At 32.5% G+C, this 23,090-nt stretch overlaps 1 protein-coding gene across 2 annotated transcripts in view; it reads right to left on the bottom strand.

The window, feature by feature from the left end:
• Window positions 1–23,090, bottom strand: part of LOC126880453 (molybdopterin synthase catalytic subunit) — a 67,795-nt gene that overhangs the window by 16,788 nt on the left and 27,917 nt on the right. For both annotated transcript variants that reach the window (XM_050644319.1, XM_050644320.1), the window contains exons 3-4: window positions 19,423–19,665; window positions 2,741–2,961 (exon numbers count right to left, since the gene is read on the bottom strand). In XM_050644319.1, coding sequence (XP_050500276.1) covers window positions 2,741–2,961; window positions 19,423–19,665 — 464 coding nt within the window. The remainder of the gene's footprint in view (window positions 1–2,740; window positions 2,962–19,422; window positions 19,666–23,090) is intronic.

The raw sequence follows: 23,090 nt of genomic DNA, 5'->3' as shown, positions 1-23,090 counted from the left end.
TGGCGCATAACAATGGATTATTTGAATACTATATCTACAATTTAGTTTTATCACCAGATAGATAACTCTATTAGAAATCGCTTGGAATTTAGTTACCAAGTTTTCAATTCTTTTATGTACCAAAAAGCCTACGCCTCCTATACCTTGGTTATTTCCTGAATTGTATTGGTACAAAGTGTGCCTGATTTTAGAAGAGTCGTTTCTTCGCCTTTAAGCCTTGTCTCGCACAAGCCTACTACGTCCCATTTTATGGTCTTAAGCTCTTCTTGCAACTCTTCTAGGTTATCTTCTGTCCTCATCGTTCTGATGTTATATGTTCCGATGTGCATTTTGTGTGTACTAAGCGAATTCTTGCCTCCCCCAGATTCCACGAGGCAGACCCTTTTCTGGGTGTGGGACTTGGCATAACATACCGTACCCACCTGGGGACCATATCCGTTCGTTTTAGTATTCGCCATTTCTATGTAGTTGGAAGGGTGAGTAGCCCTAAAACACCACGCTGGCTAGACGGGTTGGTGAGTTTTATATCAGCCGCCCACTCTGGGTCAGACGCTGTTCGTAGCCGTCCATTCTGGATCAGACGCTACGGTTTTGATTCTATATTACCCCTATAATCGAGGGTTGCCACTTCCGCCATCCACACCGTACCGAAGCTCCGCTTCTCCGCCATGTCTGCCGTTGTGGACTTCATCCGTAACCCTGGACAAGGGACCCTAAACAGGTACTAGTTTCCCCGGTCAGGAAACCCCCGGAATCTGCGAAAGGCAGGGATTGATTCATTTTCCCTGATAGGACTATCTTCAATAATCTAAAGAGTTCCTACTCGCTACCCGTTGTTTAGTTTTAGTTTTTATTTATTTTTAATAACTTACTTCTAAACAAATGAAAAACACTGAATTTATATCTTTTATTTTACAAACTACGATATCTAATTTATTTATTACACCAAATCTACTAATTTATCTAATTACAAATTCAAAAATACCGCGCCCGTTACATATCAAAGTACACTGACGGTTTCAAATTCACAACTGACCTACTAATTCCAAAAACCCCTATTTATACATTATTACAATGTTCCAGAATAAGAAAGATTATTACGGAAGAATTCGTCTTATTCTAGAATAACAATCGAAGGGTTATTTACATCAATATCAAATAATCATTTTCTAGAATGAAAAAGAAATATCGAGGTGTGTACCTGTTAAAAAGGTCCCCCTTTTAAATGAATTCACAAACACATAAATCAAATTCAGTAAAAAAGGGCCTGTTAAATTATAATAAATAGGCCAGGAGCTGAAAACAATCGGGTGACAAAATTATGTCACACTCTTTAACAATATCTCTGTAATAATATTGTTGCTAGACAGGTAAATTGTCATTGTATACCGGGTGTACCAATCCGCAACTATGGCCTCAGATTTTCTAAAATTCTGTTTTTTGCTTCATTCGGTTATGTTGGATAATAAAAAGGTTAGGTACTTTAACAACTAGCCGTGTTCTTCATAAATACAGGGTATTTCTAAATAAGAGCGACAAACTTTAAGGGGTAATTCTGCATGAAAAAATAATGACCGTTTGCTTTATAAACATGTCCACAAATGCTTCGTTTCCGAGATACGGGATGTTGATTTTTTTTCTTACAAATTGACGATTTATTTATTGCTCTAAAACCGGTTAAGATATGCAAATGAAATTTGGTAGGTTTTAAGAGGTAGTTATTGCGCATTTTTTGCCATACAATTAAGAATTTTATATTAACCATTGGCGTGTATACGGATATTACCGACAAAACCGCAACATAACGCAAAAGATAGAAAACATAATACATTGCGAAACAAAAAGAGATGAAATTAGTAGAGGTGGAAATTATCGTTATAAACGTATAAATTAACATTACATTACATAGTTTCCCACCTTTAGACGTATCAGATAAGTGTGACAACTGTCACTGTGACAGTAGAATTTTATAAAATACTCCTGTCACGCAGGTCTAAAGGTGGGAAACTGTAATGTAATGTTAATTATTTATACGTTGATAATGATAATTTCCACCTCCACTAGTTTCATCTCTTTTTGTTTCGCAATGTATTATGTTTTCCATCGTTTGCGTTATTTTGCCGGTTATTAGCGCGCTCATCACTGTATACGGCTATATGGCTGAGGCTATAGTTGGTTTTAATTTTAGTATTTTATAAATGCTAGAATATTCCACAGAGTGTGGTGAACTTAGAGAAAAAAACAGATAGATTGGTACACCCGGTGTACAATCACAATTTACCTGTCTAGCAACAATAATATTACAACGATATTGTTAAAGAATAAGGCTATAACATATAAAAAAATCACTATTACATTAAGAAATTCGACATCAAAAATGACTCATTTTGTGTGTGCTATACACGCGCAGTGTATAGCATACCACATCCGAAAAGAAGTGCGACAGGGTTGTGTTTTGCCACCGATATTATTTAATATCTATTCGGAAGGTCTAATAATATTCAGAGAAGCATTAGAAGAGGGCCATCATCGGGTATGCTGATGATACCGTCTTAAGAGCAAGCAATGCACAATTACTACCAAATATAATAAATGCGGTAGTTCTCTATAGCAATAGCGAAATATTCGGTTTAAATTCTAGTATTTTCAACAGCCAGTGTAACCCAAAAAAGAAAGAAAAAAACAAGAAATTTACAAAAAGCCAAATCTATACATACTCAGTTATCAAATAGGCACTTACCCAAAATTGGACATATTCAGGTGAAATAGATTCTAAATATATCAATCGATCTTCTAAATTTTGAAGGCGTTGGTAAACATTTTTAGGAACAGGTGTGCTCAATGTTAGTTGTTCCTCTAGGTTCTGCAGTCTTTCTTCTATGCCATTCGGCGGAATATGTTTGGTTAAATAATTAGAACTGATTTGGTCACGCCATTGATACGAGTTTATTACTCGATTTACTAAAAGAAAATGATATGGGTAAACATTGTAGCTTTCTTAATATTAATCATTTTTTTAACATCGAATTGTAGGAACGTGGAACAATAGTAGGTAGATGGTACAGTCGAACCCGCTTATCGTAATAGCCTTAGGGCTAATCAGAAGTATTCCTATAACCGGGATATTCTAATAACCGATCATTAGTCGATAGTAGAAACGTTTTGGGTCCTCAAATTTCTATTCCTTAAATCGGGATATTCCTTTAAGAGGTAGGTATTCTAATAAGCGGGTTTGACTGTATAGGAAAAGTAGTAACAGAAAAGAATGTCACTGAATAAAAAACATTGAACAGACAGGCTCTTTTGTATACAGTAAGCGCCACGCTACTAGATACATGGATAGGTACCTAATTGCTATGCTTTTGGGCTAATCCGGTCCGTTCTCAGATGTGACTTTCATGTATGTCATGTTACTGTTAAGAAACTATTCAAAATAGTTGTTATTCCATACAAAAAATGCATTAATTGATAGTATTGTTATTCTACTTTAAAATAACTTTATTCAAACAACAAGAATTTTACAATACTGTACAACTTTAACACAATGACAATTATAAACGTCAAATACAGCTGTTCTATTAACTGTCAACTTTCTATGTTAATATTCGCCTTCTATACATTTTCTGACGTTCTACACGTCACTAGACATAAAAGTAAACAGTGAATTGTCCAGGAGTGTATTAGCTCATTGTTCCCGTGCATCTAGTAGCATTTCGGTTGTTGTATAGGTACAGTATAGGTTACCCAATATTCTTCTTTTCTTTTAATCCATTTAACGCGGTGGATTTGTCCGCGTAGGTATATCGTTTAGGCCTTAGGCTATTTCACAAATATCGTATCTTCTTAAAGATCTGCCATCAAGTTTATCATTTGATTTGCCGATGATATAGTACCTAGTCATAAACAACAATATAGAGTAACTAATCTGCATGCTACAGGAGCTTAAGAATCTGCGAAAATCGGTTTAAAAATGAGTCTAAATAAAATAAAAGTGATGACAAATCAAAAAATAACACAATCGACTTAGATGGAAGTGAGATCGAAAGTGTCGAAGAGTATAATATATACGTTCACCAAATATAGCTGAAAGTCTGAAAATAACCACGCCCATGATGCGCATTCGTCATCCGACGGATCTCGCACTGAGCGTCCACTTAATATCTACCGTTTGTGACGTGAACAAGTCGGTACAGTCTGCGAAACATGTTTTAAAAGTACGAACCGCAAAGGAGAGTCAATTCCAAATTTGCAAATCTGTGTTGTGTACCTATATTAAACATGGAGTTTCAATCGAATCTGAAGGGAAAAGTTTTAAATAATCAGACACGGGAAGTGATAGCAAATGTGATTCATTTTATGAGAAATGAAGCCAAAAACAATGAACCGTGTAGATATTTGAAAAAACTGCAGGAGCGTGTGGTATTGGCAACAGGTGTTAGTTTAAGCAGCGTTCAAAAAGTTGCTCGGAAAATGCAATTAATTGAAGACGGCGAATGTTCCTCATTTGTAACTCCAAACAAAAGAGGAAAAAAAGCGCTTCAAAAACGTGCTTGGACGATTTTGATATAGGGCGTCTTCGACGTTATAATATAATGGATTTTTGTATAACACAAAAACAAGTGCCAACTGTGAGACGCATACACAGAACATTTACAGAGGAATACAACTACTCAGGTTCCATAGAAAGCCTACGAACAGTAATTAGAAAGATGGGATTTCGTTGGCGAAAAACCAGAACTAATAGAAAATTATTAATGGAAAAGCCCAATATTCAACATCTTAGACTGAATTTCTTACGTAGTATGAAACGTTACAGGAACGCAAATCGCCCAATTATATACATGGATGAAACATACGTCCATTCATCTCATACCTACCAAAAGAGCTGGTCTGATAGTTCAAACAAGGTTCTAACGAGAAAGGTTATATTATAAATATCTCATTTTTTACCATTCTATTTTCGTATTTTTAAATATGTACACAGTTCTCTGTAAATTGACCTGTTCTCATAGTTTACACTTTTTTCATACTTTGGGTAAATATTCAAAGATAAAGGCCGCTTTTAACAAAAGGTACTGATACAAAGACACCATATTTATGCTTCACCGGAACCGAACATCTAATTTCTATTAGTATGGCATTAGACGATTTTATTACTACTTTATTACCCTACTGCTTACGCCATTTTTCTCCGAAACCTTTTGGTCAATATAATGGTAATATAAAGTATAAATGGTCAATATAAAAATATAATTTTTGGTTTATAATGCCATAATTTATAGCAACACAAGCGGATATGATATACGGAGAACTCATGTTTGTTGTGTAGTCTGGTAATCGTTACATCTAGAAAGTTTATGGAATTATTCTGTTCTGTTTCTATTGTGAACTCAATATTACTATGAAGTGAATTAATGTATGATAGAAATTGGTCAAGTTGTCTGTTAGTTCCTGTTAAGCAGACTAGTATGTCATCCACGTATCTCCACCAATATAAGAACTGTCTAAATACGGGGTATTTAGAAATTGTTGTTTCAAGTTGGTTCATAAATATATCTGATAGTAATGGGCTTAGAGGATTACCCATAATAAGTCCTGCACTGTTGTTTGTGTAAATTTGATTGTGACCTATATTTAAGAGGTCACCAGCGCGTACAGGCTCTTATTCCTTCCGAATGCGTTCTCACTTCATTGTTCGCGCAGGCAGTTAGAATTTCAGACTTTCAGCTATTTTTGGTGAACTGTACCTTGATCACATGATTAAACCAGGCGAACAGAATCAAACGGCAGGGATAACTAGAAGAATCCGAATGACTTGGGCAGCAGTAGGAAGACTTGTTGTGTTGAAAAACAAAAAGATACCAATAAATCTAAAGAAAAGGATTCTCTGATCTAAGATATCTGTATTCAACAGTTGTATTCTACGTTATGACATATGGAATGGAGACCATGGCACACAGTTATCAGCCAAGGGATTAAGAATTACACAGAAGGCCATCGAACGCTATGAAATGGAATGGAACTGGGTAGTACACGTGGTATGTGAGGAATTTTAATCGTGTGTGACCGTGCATCCAATAAAATCGTTACAATTTTACCACAGAGAAACTGGTTTCTATACTGCAGAATTGATATCATCGACGATTTTGTCGAACGACACCGCAGTATCGTGAGTGGCCGGTTTTACTTTAGTATGTTATTCGGCCGTGTGATGAATTACCGAAGTTATTTTTAACGTTTGCCTTAAAGTTAACATAACTGTAACATATAACTATCTCCATAACTATAAAACGTAAATTCGGTGTGATGGATCATCCACCGTTATAGACCAGGGCGCATCTGTAAAAATATTAGTACATTTGGACGTTGAGAGGTGACTCAAATTCTTTTGTATAAATTGCTTGAAAATAACTCAAATAATAATATTTGAGTTATCCTCCCTCTCAAAAGGGTGCGGAACATTGTTTAAATAATCAAAATGTCAAAAAATGAAGGAAAAATTCGATTTTTTTCTTCGTTTTTTTATTATAACTTTAAAAGTATTCATTTCCGAGAAAAGTTGTACTGACATAAAAGTTGCATAATTAAATTTCCTACAATATAGAAGTGGTTAAAAATTTAAAAAATAGTGACCTTTGTTGTAAAATAGCAATAATTGCGAAAAGACCATACAAAAACAAGTATTCGCATTTTACGGTTTTCAACCATTTATGCTACACTTAGGACCTTCATATTTCATCCAGAAAAACTTTATGGTACAGTAAAACAATACTGTAAATTTAATTAAGATGGGTTCAACAGATTTTGCAAAATAAATTTTGCAATCCAGCTTTCGCAAAAAAAATTAATTTTTTCAAAATGTTACAGGACTTAAAATAAAGCAGATAGCAAGTTGAATTTTTTTTTACTTATAGAAGTATACTGTACCTTTCATTTGTAATTCGCAAAACTAAAATCGATTAACTACCACGGCGTCAGGAATTTTTTTAAATAAACATTAATTATTGGTGCTACGCGCAGGACAGCGGATAGTTTGCTCTGATTGGGCATTCCAATGACCTTTGATAATGATTGATACATTTTAATTTTTATTACATTTCGATATAAATAAATAAATTTGTTTATTGCAAAATAAAAACACATACTCTATCCTTTGAAATAACACTTTTTTTAGCAAAAAGTTTCTTTGTTCATATATTTTAACTTAGAGAATAAAAGTTTATTATTTTTAAACATATGCAATTGTTTGAACAATATTTCATAAACAATAATAAAATTAGTTTGATTTTTGTGGAATTAAAATATTAAAATACAACAAAATATAGAGTAAGAAAATAATATATTAGATAAAGATTGGAAGAAATTTTGGTGGAAATCAACTTGTGTGAATCGAACACCACTGTCTTGCGCGTAGCACCAAAAATTATTGTTTATTTAAAAAAAATTCTGACGCCGTGGTAATTAATCGATTTTAATTTTGAAAATTGCAGATGAAAGGTAAAGTACACTTCTATAAGCAAAAAAAAATTCAACTTGCTATCTGCTTTATTTTCAATCCTGCAACATTAAAAAAAAATGAATTTTTTTTGCGAAAGCTGGATTGCAAAATTTATTTTGCAAAATCTATTAAACCGATCTTAATGAAATTTACAGTGTTGTTTTACTAGATCATAAAGTTTTTCGGGGTAAAATATGAAGGTACTAAGTGTAGCATAAATGGTCGAAAAACGTAAAAGGCGAATACTTGTATTTGTATGGTTTTTTTCGCAATTATTGCTATTTTGCAACAAGGGTGACTATTTTTTAAATCTTTAACCAATTCTATATAGTAGCAAATTTAATTACGCAACTTTTATGTCAGTACAACTTTTCTCAGAAATGAATAGTTTTAAAGTTATAATCAAAAAACCAATAAAAAAATCGAATTTTTCCTTCATATTTTGACATTTTGATTATTTAAACAATGTTCCGGACCATTTTGAGTGGGAGGATAACTCAAATATTATTATTTAAGATATTTTCAAGCAATTTCTGCAAAAAAATTTGAGTCACCTCTCAACGTCCATCTCAAAACAGATGCGCCCTAGACTATTATGAGATGAGTTATTTCTTAGACGTTATAGACGGAAGAAAATATTAAGTTGTCTAAAAAGAGAACCTTATGTAGAATCAGTAGGTACAAGTTTGAGCGAGAAAGAGAATCACGAGAAGTTGGTATACCTACCCACGGCTACCGATGGAACAGCTGTTCGATGTTCGGTGTCGTTCGGTGGTGAATCGTAAAAGTAGATAGAATGAACAAAGAACAGTACTTAAAACCTTTGGATATTTATAAATAAAAATTTCACTTGTATCTCTCGATTTTATTTTTGTATATTTAGTCCGATCAGGAAACGCAAAATTTTACGAAAACCTCCAAAAAAAGGACATCTTTGATATTAAAGCACCCTATGTAACGTACAGCTGAATGTGGCTGAATTTTTATGTTTGTGCTTCACAGTGTTGCCATGCTGTTTTCTATATATTTCTTTCATAATTTCAATCAATGTTAAATGAACCTACAAGAATAATAGAATAATAACGTTTACTTCTCCGTCATTATACTAGGTAAAATGACAAATAAGGTGTCAAATAAAAGCTTATAGACCTAGATTGTCTGTCCCTCAAAAAATAAGCGGTATATTGGGGATTTCTAATGTTGACATTAAGAGTTGCACTATTTTTCTTTCTATAAAACATTTTGATCTAAAACTTACCAGAAAACTTCTTTGTACTCTTTACTTTAAAATAAACGGAATTGAGAAGCTAAATTTTAAACTTCGTCACACAACTTTTGCGATTAAACTTTGCAATGCACAAATCCGCACCTTTTTCTTTGAAAACTTCATAACCTTTATCATGATAAGAATAAAAACTTGAGGAAGATACCTTTGTCTTCAGAAATGTTACAGCTATATAGTGTAAAAATTTCAGAAAAAAATATTAAAATCGAACAGAGTTGTAGCGAGGTAAACGCAAAAAAACGTGATTTCTTTTTTTTTATTTCTAGGTTAAAATTGCGATTTTGACAATGTTCCCCCACATAAAATTCAAAATAAACTTCATTTTCGTTTTCAGCACCCTCGAAAATACAAAGTATGAATAAAATTAGCCATTCATCCCTCTGCGGTCAGTATCTCGAAAACTAAGCGCTTTTTTGAGGGTGTCACGCTCGTGTATAATATCACAAAAATTGTAACGTGATAATATGAAAAAATAGAGGATACGGCAACGATGTCACAAGTGATGGTCGGATCGAACGCCAAAATCTACACCGACATATTAGGGTGCTTTAATAACCAAGATGTCCCAAAAAATAAAGGAAGGATGAAAATTTGGGAATAGGTAGTTGAAATTGTCTATTATTATATAAGAAAAAGTTTACAATTCTACATCCCCTCCATTTTACAAAAATTGGAAAATACGGGGTGAAATTTTTTTTTCGGGGGTGAAAAAATATACGTTCAAAATAAGTCCGGAATTGGATAAAATGCCTAATTCTGAGTAACGTTTGTTCTATAGAGTTTTTTTACTAAGTAAATACTTTTCGAGTTATTTGCGAGTGAATGTGTTCATTTTTAACTAAAAAAAAATGTTTTTGTACGGTTTTTCGGAGATAACTCAAAAGTAAGTATTTTAGCGAAAAAAATATTTAGAGTAAAAATATAGCTTATAAAAAATTGAACCAATGGTGTATGCGTGACGTCTGCAGACCCAGTAGAAGCAGAGTTGCAGCTAATGAAATGTAGGTTCTTCTTCGTCAAATTCCAAATCGAATATTTCTATGTGAAATAACCAAAAAAACGGAGCATTTTTCGGGGAAAATTAATTACAACTTTTTTAAAGTGTTTATTTTTGTTAAAAAAAAAACTTTTAACATTAAAAGTAAGTGAGTTACGCTCAAAATATTGTTGGTCTCTTTTATTTTTTGGTCAAAAAATGGCGAAAATCACCCCTTAATTAGCTTCTCAAATAAAATTAACGCTGTACTTAAACTGCCGTTAAACGGTCTTGCACTATAATGCCGTTAACAGCTATGCCGTCATTCGTATGATGCGTTTGACGACATTTTCTTCGGCTGCCGTTCGCTTCACTTGCAGTTCAGCATATTATATACACGTGGTGAGTTAATGCACAAGTTGACGATTCTTCTATCTTATTTTATTATAGTGCCCGTCTCAGTATATAGTTACAAGCGTTATATTTGTAACTAATTGTTAATGATTGTGGGAATAATAAGTTTTAATTTGGAAAACTTGAATGACTTAGGTAAGTGTCATTATTGGGCGTCCGTTCGTTTTCTAAATATTGGTACTTTTAGTTAGGTTAAGTATTGGTATGTCAATGATGTTAAAAGTTGACGATACATTTTCCTCATTTCTTCTTCTTTATGTGCCGTCTTCTACCGAAGGTTGGTGACCATCAAACGATAGGTTTCTCTGTTTTGTGCCGCATGTATTATGTTCGCAGCTTCTGGTATTTGAAACCATTCTCTCAAGTTTCTCAGCCAGGATTTCTTCTTTCTGTCCAAACCTCTTCTACCCTCAATCTTGCCTTCCACGATAAGCTGTAGCAGACTGTACTTATCATTACGGAACACATGGCCCAGGTATGACGCTTTCCCCCTTTTAACAGTTGTTAAAAATTCCACCTCTTTACCCACTCGTCTCAATACCTCTATGTTGGTCACTCTGTCTGTCCAAGGTATTCTCAGTATGCGTCGATACAGCCACATTTCTAGAGCCGCTAACTTCTTTATAGTTGCTGCTGTGAACGTCCACCCTTCTACTCCTTAAAGTAGCGTAGAGAGTACGTAGCATTTCGTGGCGCACCATCGGAGGTTAACGCTTAGGTTGCGGTTGCTTAAGAGCTTTCTCATTTTTATGAATTTGGATCTTGCTATTTCAATTCGGATCCTAATCTCTACGTCTGGGTCCCACTTATCATTTACTGTATATCCCAGATATTTAAATCAGTGTACTCTTTCAATACGTTCGGCTTGAATATTCAGGTCGATATGTTGAATGTTCTTTTTACTGATCACCATAAATTTAGTTTTCTTTCTATTGCCGATGCAAAAAAGCCATCCTGGAACTTGGAGAAAGTACATTTACCACGTTTTGGAAACAATATGCACGTACTATTTCGAGCAGTAAAATTAAGAGGCCGATAGGACGCTCTTTAATCCATTATCAACTTGTTTATGCTTGCAATCATGGTGGAAGGAAGTTCGAGAGCGGTGGGAAAAGCATTCGGCAGTCTTGGACATTCAAAGAAGATTGCCCAGTACATGTACGATTCAAGGCATGGTTAGATGGAAATGCGTTAGAAATAACGTCAATTCAAACTCAGCACAAGCACTGACAGCAATAGTACCACCAAAAAAGAAAAAAAGAAAAGGAACCCCAAAACATTTTCAAATAAATCCAGGGTTCCATTCCAAAGAAAGGATTAAATTTCTATAATTATTTTTTTTTCTTACTTTACAACAGGTTTTACAATAAATAAAGACTAATTTAATTATGTATTTATCATTACCCATAATTAAAATACGTTTTAATACTTCACTTCGTTTTCTTTTTCGTTTATAAGAAAATTTTCTAATATTAATAAATTCTTTATCAGAAATAATTGATACTAAGATTGCCAGCCTCCAGGCGAACGGCAGCCGAAGAAAATGCCGTAAAACGCATCATAAGACTGACGTCATAGCTGTTAACGGCATTATAGTACACGACCGTTTGACGGCAGTTTAAGTACAGCGTAAAATTAATCGTTACCGCTTTACAAGTTACTTTACTTATGTATTGTTTATATTATCTATAAGTTTCATTGGTTCAAAGTGCTAAATTTTGAAAAATAAAACATTTTTATTAATTTTGAAAAAAATCGTAATTGTTTATGGAATTAACTTAAAAACAATTAGGAATACCAAAAATCTCAAAGAGTAATAAAATGTACGTTTTGCTTTTCTGAATATTTTTGATTTTTTGTTTTCTTGTTAGACAAAAATTGGTTATGATATGGCTGTTAAAAATTTGCCTAAACTCATGATTAGTTACTCGGTCAAGACATTTTAACTACAGCTTTTTCAAAACGAAGCACTTTGAACCGATGAAACTTACAGATCATATAAATAATACATAGACAAAGTAGCTTGTGAAGTGGTAATTTTAAAATATATATGTGATGCTAATTAGGGGGTGAATTTCCCGATTTTTTTACCAAAAAATAAAAGGGACCAACAATATTTTGAGAGTAATTCACTTACTTTTAATATTAGGTCTGGATCCGGCGTATGAAAAAAAAGTTGATTAATAGCAAGCTGAAAATTTGTTAGTAGCTTAAGGGTGTCTAGTCGAATAAACTTTGATATATGGGAAAACTGGAACAGGGGTAGTTTTAATTATGGAACAGGTTAAAAATTTGGAACGGTCAGACCACGAAAACGGCACATTTATTTTGTCCGACAGAATAGACTTAAACTCTCCGAACAGAGATTAAACTCTCATGCAAAAATCAGACTGCTATTTATAACCTGTCATAATTCCTGTCATTTGACATATTCTACATGTTCCACTCATTAAAACGCCCATTTGGTGATAGATAGCAGTCTGATTTTTGCATGAGAGTTTAATCTCGGTTCGGAGAGTTTAAGTCTGTTCTGTCGGACAAAATACATGTGCCGTTTTCGTAGTGTGACCGTTCCAAATTTTTAACATGTTCCACAATTAAAACTGCCCCTGTTCCAGTGTTCCCATTTATCAAAGTTTATCCGACTAGACACCCTTAAGCTATTAACAAATTTTCAGCTTGCTATTAATCAACTTTTTTTTCATACGCGGGATCCAGACCTATATTACAAGTTTTTTAAAAAAACAAAAGTAAACCTTTCTTTAAACACTTTAAAAAAGTTAAAATGAATTTTCCCCTAAAAGTGCTCCGTTTTTGGGTTATTTCACATTGAAATATTCGATTTGGAATTTGACGAAGAAGAACCTACTTTTCATTAGCTGCAACTCTGCTTCTACTGGGTCTACAGACCTCATGTATACACCATTTTTTTCAATTTTTTATGGGCTATATTTTTGAATATTTTTTTCGCTAAAATACTTTCTTTTTGAGTTATCTCCGAAAAACCGTCGAAAAACATGTTTTATTTTGTTAATCATGAACATATTCACTCGCAAATAACTCGAAAAGTATTGACTTAGTGAAAAAACTCTATAGAAGAAAAGTTGTTTAGAATTAGTCATTTTATCCAATTCCGGTCTTATTTTGAATGTATTTTTTTCATCTTCGAGAGGGGATGTAGAATTGTAAACTTTTTCTTATATAATAATAGACAATTTCAACTACCTATTCCCAAATTTTCATCCTTCCTTTATTTTTTTTTTGGGTAAGATTGTTCTTTGATCGGGTTAATTTTTTAAAATTGCATTACCCTTTTATTTTTAAATTATTACCTTTCTTTTTCATTTTTATTATTGTTTTAATTTTATTACCTACGTGTTTTTAATTGTTATCTTAGGTCTATGTTTTTGATCATTTTGTGCTGCTTTATATTCGATATTAAATTTGATTTATTAAATTAATAAAATGCCGCACAAGGTCCTGGGACAATCTGAAGCAGCGTTCTACGTTAAATATTCACTTGATTTCTATCTAAAAACAAATCAAAACATAAACCTAACCTTACAATCCTTAACATAACTACAGAGTTATCTCATAACTTGAGGTTTAACGTCGCGTTATAAAGTGACAGTTGATATGTCAGATAACTCAAGAACTGTCAAGAAATAACGCAAGTTAAATATGATACATCACCTTAACTACAGGATAACTTTACGTTAAAGATAACTTCGGTCATCCATCACAGAGCTGACTGTCACTTTAAATATTGAATCCAGTAATATGGTAGAATGTTCCAAATAGTTAAAATTTGTAAAAAACGAATAATATAGAATAATTGATCGATTCGACCGTTACTTGATGGAAGTTCATTTTATCTAACAATAAAACACTGAAAACGTTTGTTTTCTATACTTGCACAAAATGTATTATAACTATGTGACTACAGCCGTTTCAGCAGAGTGCCTTTCTCCTTATGCCTATAATAACAAAACAATAGAATTTTTAAATAACCTAAATAGTATAACACTAAACAAAGACCCCACAGAAAAATACCGAAAACAAATTAAACTAGCCATTGAAAATTCAATATCAATATTAAATCTAACAGAACAGAAATACCTTAATATTATGAACCCACAACATCCTAAATTATAGGTACTCTTTTATTAAAAAATTGGAAAAAAAACCCTTTGTAAAAGGTATATTTTTTTATTATTAAAAATCCCTTAAAGGGCTTCATCACAATAAAACGTTTTCGATTTTATAAAAAATCATCATCAGTGTTAGACCTAAAAGTAAGTATAATCGTTTTATTGAATGTAAAGTTGATATTTAAATTTTGACTAAGGTTAAAGCAAGTTGGTTAGGTATACTTACAGATTGGATGCCAGCTGAGTCACCAAAGAAATATTCGGGTAAAAACCCTTTAAATATAATATGGATGCATTAAAGGTGCTTACTTAAATAAAATGCCTTAGGATGGATACATGGCAAAAAGGATAATGCCCTTCGGTAAGGTATTGAATTCCCCAACACGTAGGATGCAAATTGAGATGTTTACATTCCAATGACTTAATGGCAACTAAATGCAAATTGAACTGAATTTTATTTGACGTAAAAAATCTTTTTTCTAGTGTTCCTCCTACAGAAACTTTTGTTCTAGTTAAAAATTTTTTAGACCATAATAGTACAAATCCGATCCTTGCATCTGAAATTTTACACCTTCTTGAAATTTGCATAAATCAAGACTATTTTGAATTCAATAATCAAATATACACAAACAACAGTGCAGGACTTATTTTGGGTAATCCTCTGAACCCATTGCTATCAGATATATTTATGAACCAGCTTGAAACAACAATTTCTAAACATCCCGTATTTAAACAGTTCTTATACTGGTGGAGGTACGTGGATGATATATGGTGTATTCCACGAATATATGACTGTTTTGGATTATCGCGACAACGAATATTTTAGTGTGCAACATAAGAAGTACGAAAGTATTTTGCTCTAGTAATTACTCCAATAAACAACAATATAATTTGCAATTTACTTTCGTTCTTCATATTTTGCACAGTAAAATATTCGTTGTCGCGATAATCCAAGAGGGTCGTATATTCGTGGAATGGGGTATACTAGTATGCTTTACAGGAACCAACAGGCAACTTGACCAAATTCTATCATACATTAATTCACTTCATAGTAATATTGAGTTTACAATAGAAACAGAACAGAATAAGTCCATAAACTTTCTAGATGTAACAATTACCAGACTACACAACAAACATGAGTTCTCCGTGTATCATAAACCTACCCATACTGACACAACTATACACAATTCATGATCCTATCCTACACAACACAAATTAGCAGCCTACCATAGCATGATACATAGACTGACAGAAATTCTTATGTCAAAAAATAACTTCGAGACAGAACTGAACATCATTAAACAAATAGCAGTAAACAATGGCTATAACGAACAAACAATTAATAACATTTTAAACCAAAAACTCCATAAGAAAGCCCTGAAATTAGTCTATCCACCACCACAGAAAGAATCCAGTACCTTCTGCTCTATCACATATCGTCGGTTTACTGCCAAAACCAGATAAGTGCATTTTTTACCATGTTTGAGTTAAGTGCATTTTCGTAATCAAAATCCGTATATAAATGTACTGCGTAAAACATATAAGTGCCGGACAATGGAAAAGAGGTGAATTATGTAGGCTTGTTTTGGCAATTATTCATTTTGGTCAAAACTGTACAACTGAAACAAGTTAAGTGCAAATTTAACGAAAAGTACAAATTTCAAAAAGTTACAATTATCTTGTTTTTGTAGTTTATGTTATCGTTACTTTAGCATGCCCAAGTGTGCAAAACCAGATAAGTGTCATTTAACTTTTTTTTACGTGAATTATCTGACGAAAACTTGCACCTCCAAACTAAATTAAAATGACACTTATCTTGTTTTTGCTGCAATATTATTTCATCGCAGAGGGCTCTGTAAACATTGTAAACATAACCTTAAATATTAGTGTACTTTACATGCATATCGGTGCCTGAAAAGAATTGTGTTATACTTGAAGAAAGCTATGAAAGAGTCCAATTTTTTATGTGCTACATTTGACTTGCAATGTGTGCTTCAAATACCGAGTAGCGACGTGAGTCCAATGTACTACAGTCGAAAAATTTGCACTTATAATTTGACAGTGTATGAGCTAGCACCGCCAAATAATGCGTTTTGTTATAGCTGGACAGAGCTTCATGGGAAAAGGGGTAGCTTAGAAATTGGCACCTGCCTCTTTACTTATATTATCAGTGTATTCTGACACTTGCAGTGGACAAAACAGGAACCAAAATGTTAGCGCTTTGTTACTCTATTTGGTTAAAAAAAATCTTAACTTGATGATTATAGAGCAAAAGTTTCTGTAATGTGGACACAGCTACATGGAAGTGGACAGTATGCCCAGAAGTATGTTCCTGTGTATACAATGCATGATTGGCTAACAATATTTCGCATGGCCATAACAACATCATCGAAAAAGAAACCGTTTGTTGTGCAGGAACTCAAATATAATGATTTTCTTGACTTAGAAGGCCTTTCTAAGCTTATTAAAAATAAAACGAGAGACATGAAAAACGAAAAGGTAAACTGGTTAAAAATTAAGTGTTTTCGATACCAAAAGGCTAAACCAGGAATCCTTGAGTATAGGTATGATCATACCTCAGAATACAAAGAGATAAACGTTTTTGGGAGAAGTCGAAAAATACCTAATTTAAAAGAAATAACGCTAAAAGACGCGTATACGAAGATGCGACCTATAAGTTCCAAAAAAAAACAAGATTTATTGAAGTTGTGCAAATTTCACTCATATTATTATAATTTACCATCCTCCGAGGACGTTCAAGACAATATTCTTGAACCAGCACTTGAAGATAGTGATCCTGAAGTTGACATTTAAGTTAAAGATACTTTAAGGGGGGGGGGTATGGTTTGAAATCAACATATCAAGCACATTTTTGTGAATTTTTTTCGACGCTATGGTAGAATTATTTTATTTTTAAATTAAATAAACATATTAAGTACAATTCAAAGAATATTTAAGAAAAAATTCAATCCAAATTATTGAAAAATAAGCCATTGGCGACAAATTTTGGCCGGCAGCTCAAAAAAAAATTGATTTTGCGGTGGACATCAGAACTCATCACTGGATCATACGAAACAAAAAATTCAAAAAGATTTAATTAGCTTATGAGTTTCACGAGGTAACAACGTCGAGTTTTTTTTATTTTTAATGATTTTTGAATTTTTGGTATCACTCAGAAGTCAAAAATACGAAATTTTTGATAAAAATTTTGTGAAAACCAACAGATTTAATATTGTTGAACAAAAAATAAACACAAAACGAAAAATATCTCGACGTTGTTACCTCACGAAATGTCTAAAGAAAATCTATGCAAAATTTGAGGTAGATCGGTCAAGTAGTTTTTCAGTTACAATGTCCACCGCATTTGAAAAAGCAGTTTTGAGAAAAATGCGTTTAAAGTTTTGACAAGTGCATCTTCATCTTCTTATTTGTCTGCCAAGTCGTAAAGTGATGAACATTGGAATATGTTTTTTGAATTGCGGAGTAATCTACAAAAGAGAAGGCGAACAGTTTTTTAACGTTTCTCACTACGCTCAAGCGTGCTGGCGCGAAGCCGCGGCAAAGCGAGTCGAAGGTAGGGATATTCAACACCCTGTATCTCTGGTAATTTTACTCCGATTATTTTGAAATTTTCAGAGAGTATTCTTAAAAGTATGCACTTTTATTTGAAATAATAAAAAAAATTAAATATTTTAAACCATACCCCCTCCTTAAGACAAGATTCAAATTACGCCAATCAGTTCAGGCAAAATAGGTTAAGTACAGATTTTTTTTGCATTTTTTTTTAATTCTTTAACATTTCCTAATTTTTTTTCTGATTTTTGGCGTTAATTATCTTCACAGTACCACAATATATGTTATTTTATCGGTTATTAAAGGTTGCTTTTCATGTAGTTGTTTTATTGCAGGCTTAAACTTTAAAACTTGATTTTCACAAAACTAACAAAACGTAACTTATCTGGTTTTGGCAGTAAACCGACGATATACTGGCAAGATAACAACAAAAATAGCCAGATACATAAAAAAGAAAGGAATAACACCAGCTTTCAGAACTAACAACAACTTAAGCAAATATATTAAGAACAATAAGAGCCGAAAGAGAAAACAACTACAGAGTGGTGTCTACAAACTAACTTGTGGTGACTGTCCGAAAACTTACATCGGTCAAACTGGCACAACCTTTGACAAACGGAGAGCAGAACACAAAAGGGCTTTCAACAAAAGAAAAACAGACACTTCTACATACGCACTTCACCTTCTAGAACATAATCATTATTTTAATGAAGAGTTTAAAATTCTGCATATTCAAAATAAAGGCCTTAAGCTAGCTTTATTAGAATCTATGGAAATTAATAAATTAAAAAATACAGATATAATTCAGAATGACCAACTCGAGACAAACAGCTCCTCACTCCTCAACCTCTTCAGTTAAAGACATTAAAAAGGCAAACACATAGTAAACTAAATCACTTGAGAAAGGCACTCTGCCGAAACAGCTGTAGTCACATAGTTATAATAAATTTTGTGGAAGTATAGAAAACAAACGTTTTCAGTGTTTTATTGTTAGAATAATATAGACATTTGACTACATAGATTTGGACGAACACACTTTCTAAAATTTAAAATTTACTTGGAGGCCATGTACTTCTGGTGGTTTTGGTCTTCTGAGAGATGTCAGAAGACCATTCCATTTCCATAATTCCATTTTACTTAACTAAGTAGATACTTTTGGTTAACTTTTAGAAATAAACATACAAATAATTGCATCTTTGCAAAAGAGGTATTCACCTCAAAGAGGTAGAACACCTTTAAAATGAGGTATTCCGTGACCTCGGTTTGTATTTAAAAAAATCGTCAATTACGTCATTACGCCAACACTGATGACACGATGTCAAAATTAACTTGCTTTAAGATTTTTTTAAGTGGTCTATTTCTGATTAAATTAATTTATTCCATACGTTTGCATCATACTGTATATCATCTTCATAAATATATCAAACTTCTTCAAATAACGACAGCTCTCTTTGGTCGGGTATTATCGGTCGAATATAGAAACACCCTGTAGCTATTCTACTGAATCTACTTAATCTTGAATTACCTTGTAAGTGACTTTTGCCATCCTTCCTTTTGTGAACGACTGCATCAACTCTTGCACACGTAAATTCGGAAGTTCTATCGCTCGGACAAAACTCATGGAGATTGTTTAAGTCTATTTCGTACCTTTTTCTTTCCATAAGTTTATTTATTCTACTGTCAACTTCAGCCTTAGATGCCTTGATCTGTATTAAATGTGGAAGAACGCGGGGAGCTTCAACGGATTGATGTACCTGAAACGTTTGAGCTAAAAATGAAAGACAATTGTCAGATAACATTTTATTAACTATGATAAAGTTTCAATAAAGGATAACAAACAAACATAATAGGTATAAAAACTTTAACATTTTTTTTTAAAGAGGATCTGTTTATTTACAAATATCGATGCTACACATAGATATCGATCATGGTATAAATATTTTGGCAATATCTACATACCAAATACCCATTCTAATATTCTAGACTTGTTGTTTTGATATACAGACTGTTTAGTGTTGGATTAGATGTAAACCACTGAAGGAAGCGCTAAAATCGACAACATTGCTTATACTCTGGGCTAATTAGCAAAATACAAGGAAAGTTATTTACCAGCAATTTTATTGCTGGAATCGAATCTTATGATTGTATATATTAATAATATAGGTATGCAAAGTGCGCAGATAGTGTGCTACTTTTTTTGTAAACAAAATGGCACCCGAAAATCGTGTTTTTTTCAATTTTTGCTCTATAACTCCAAAGATTTTAACTCTACACCAAAAACACCCAAATAAAAATTCACCGTAATTAAATTCTGCATAGAGACGTGTTTTTACCGATTTGCTTCGACGAAAATTTTCCCCGGAAAATGCAGGTTTTTCAAACAAAATCTTTAATTTTCAACTAAAATTTTAGATAAGTAATTGTTTATCAATAATTAAATAACGATAATATAAAAGCTCTGTTCGTATAGATTATAATTCCGGAAGCCGATGGAAATTGAATAAACAGTTTAGCAACAATTGACTTGTTAATTAAAAATTTACGGTCGCTATAATAACCACAATAATTATGATACAAAAGAATAACTATGATTTTTGTATAAAGCGACACTGTACCTATCTAATGTACTTAACATAATTGAAATTGGACTATTTAAGCGGCCTCAGGATTTTTTTTAAATTATAAACAATTTTTTGGCTTATAAACAAATAGAATATCTCGGGAAATATTAAATTAAATTAACTCATGAAAACGGTATTGGAAAAAAAGCGGCGAGACGCTTCTTTTAAAAGAAAAAACGTTTAATTGTGATGAGTGGTTCCTGAGATACAACCGGTCAAAGTTGACCGGCATTTACGGCAAAGATATAAATAATAGGATCATAATTTTCAAACCGTCACCTTTTTATTTCAGTCCTCTTTCTCCACATCAATTTTCATATATTTAAAATACTCATAACATATATTTTTATAATAAAAACTATCGATATTACGAGTGACAATTGCCAAAAATAGCAAAATTCCAATCAAAAATTAGGTTGGAGAAAATGTAATCTCAAAGTTCAAAATCGGTATACGTTAAAAAAATGCATTTTCTCGGCTTTCATGGAGCAATTTTCTTCATTCTTTTTTTGTTCCCAAGTAACTCGAGTAGAGCCATGTAACTAACGCATTATTAAATGTAAAACTTGCTTTTGTTTTGTTATAATATATTTATTTATTTATAAGAAAAGAAAACTGCATATTTTTTCCAGTTGTAGACTTTTTTTAGATAAACTTACTACAAGTGTACCTTTTAACGTTAAAAACATAAATATTCTCATTTGGAAGCTGTATAATTATTTAACAAATTAAAAATTTTTGTTATAATAAATAAATTAATTTATTACATTTATTATAACAAAACAAAAGCAACTTTGACATTTAATAATGCGTTAGTTACATGGCTCTACTCGAGTTACTTGGTAACAAAAAAAGAATGAAGAAAATTGCTCCATGGAAAGCCGAGAAAATGCATTTTTTTAACGTATACCGATTTTGAACTTTGAGATTACATTTTCTCCAACCTAATTTTTGATTGGAATTTTGCTATTTTTGGCAATTTTCACTCGTAATATCGATAGTTTTTATTATAAAAATATATGTTATGAGTATTTTAAAGATATGAAAATTGGTGTGGGGAAAGAGGGCCAAAATAAAAAGGTGACGGTTCGAAAATTATGATCCTATTATGTATATCTTTGCCGTAAATTCCGATCAACTTTGACCGGTTGTATCTCAGGAACCACTCATCACAATTAAACGTTTTTTCTTTTAAAAGAAGCGTCTTGCCGCTTTTTTCCAATACCGTTTTCATGATTTAATTTAATATTTCCCGAGATATTCTATTTGTTTATAAGCTAAAAAATTGTTTATAATTTTAAAATATTCCTGAGGCCGCTTAAATAGTCCAATTTTAATTATGTAAAGTACATTAGATAGGTACAGTGTCGTTTTATACAAAAATCATAGTTATTCTTTTGTATCATAATTATTGTGGTTATTATAGCGACCGTAAATTTTTAATTAACAATTCAATTGTTGCTAAACTGTTCATTCAATTTCCATCGGCTTCTGGAATTATAATCTATACGAACAGAGCTTTTATATTACCAAGTTATTTAATTATTGATAAACAATTACTTATCTAAAGATTTTGTTTGAAAAACCCGCATTTTCCGGGAAAAAATTTTCATCGAAGTAAATCGGGAAAAACACGTCTCTATGCAGAATTTAATTACGGTGAATTTTTATTTGTGTGTTTGTGGTGTAGAGTTAAAATCTTTGGAGTTATAGAGCAAGAATTGAAAAAAACACGATTTTCGGGCGCCATTTGGTTCATAAAAAAAGTAGCACACTATCTGTGGACTTTGCATGCCTATATTATTAATATATACAATCATAAGATTAGATTCCAGTAATAAAATTGCTGGTAAATAACTTTTCCCAAAAAAGGCCTATTCTCCGATAATCTGCCCAGACTATAATATAATACACTATATATCAATATTATTTAATTAACAACTCAAAATATTGCCGATGCCATGTCAAATATTTAAAATTATTACTGATTGTCACTGTCTGACTGACAGTATGCTGACAATATTCTATTCGACTGAGTGCGTTGTATGACAAAGATAGATTTGGAAATATTACCACGGACATTGTGTTCATTTTTTTCGAATCCTGAAAAAACCAATAAATATTTTTGAAAAATTTAAACGCAGAATGAAAGACTATATTATTACCGAGGGCCGAAAGTTCCTTAGAATAAATAAAAAGTTTATTTTGAATGAGATATTTGAAATTAAGTATCACACTAAATTTTCTCTTAGTTTTTCACCCCTGTAACTCATTAAAATAAACGTTATAGGAAGTTCTCAGGGACTTTCGGCCCTCGCCAATAACGTAATCTTTCATTCTGCGTTTAAATTTTTCAAAAATACTTATTAATTTTCTCAGGATTCGAAAAAAATGAATCCCCATTTGAATAGCATTGCAGCCGAAAATACGTACCCATCCTCTTAAAGGCATACAAAATTTAATATCTAATTAGTGTAAGATCTGAAGCCGACCGACTTTCTGAGTCGTCACCGTTTCAGTCGATGGGCGTCACTGTTTTCAAAAAAAAACATTTGAATGCCCATTTGTGGCT

This window comes from Diabrotica virgifera, chromosome 2, assembly GCF_917563875.1.
Source record: "Diabrotica virgifera virgifera chromosome 2, PGI_DIABVI_V3a".
NCBI lineage: Eukaryota > Metazoa > Arthropoda > Insecta > Coleoptera > Chrysomelidae > Diabrotica > Diabrotica virgifera.
This window is presented reverse-complemented; position numbering and strand designations above follow the sequence as displayed.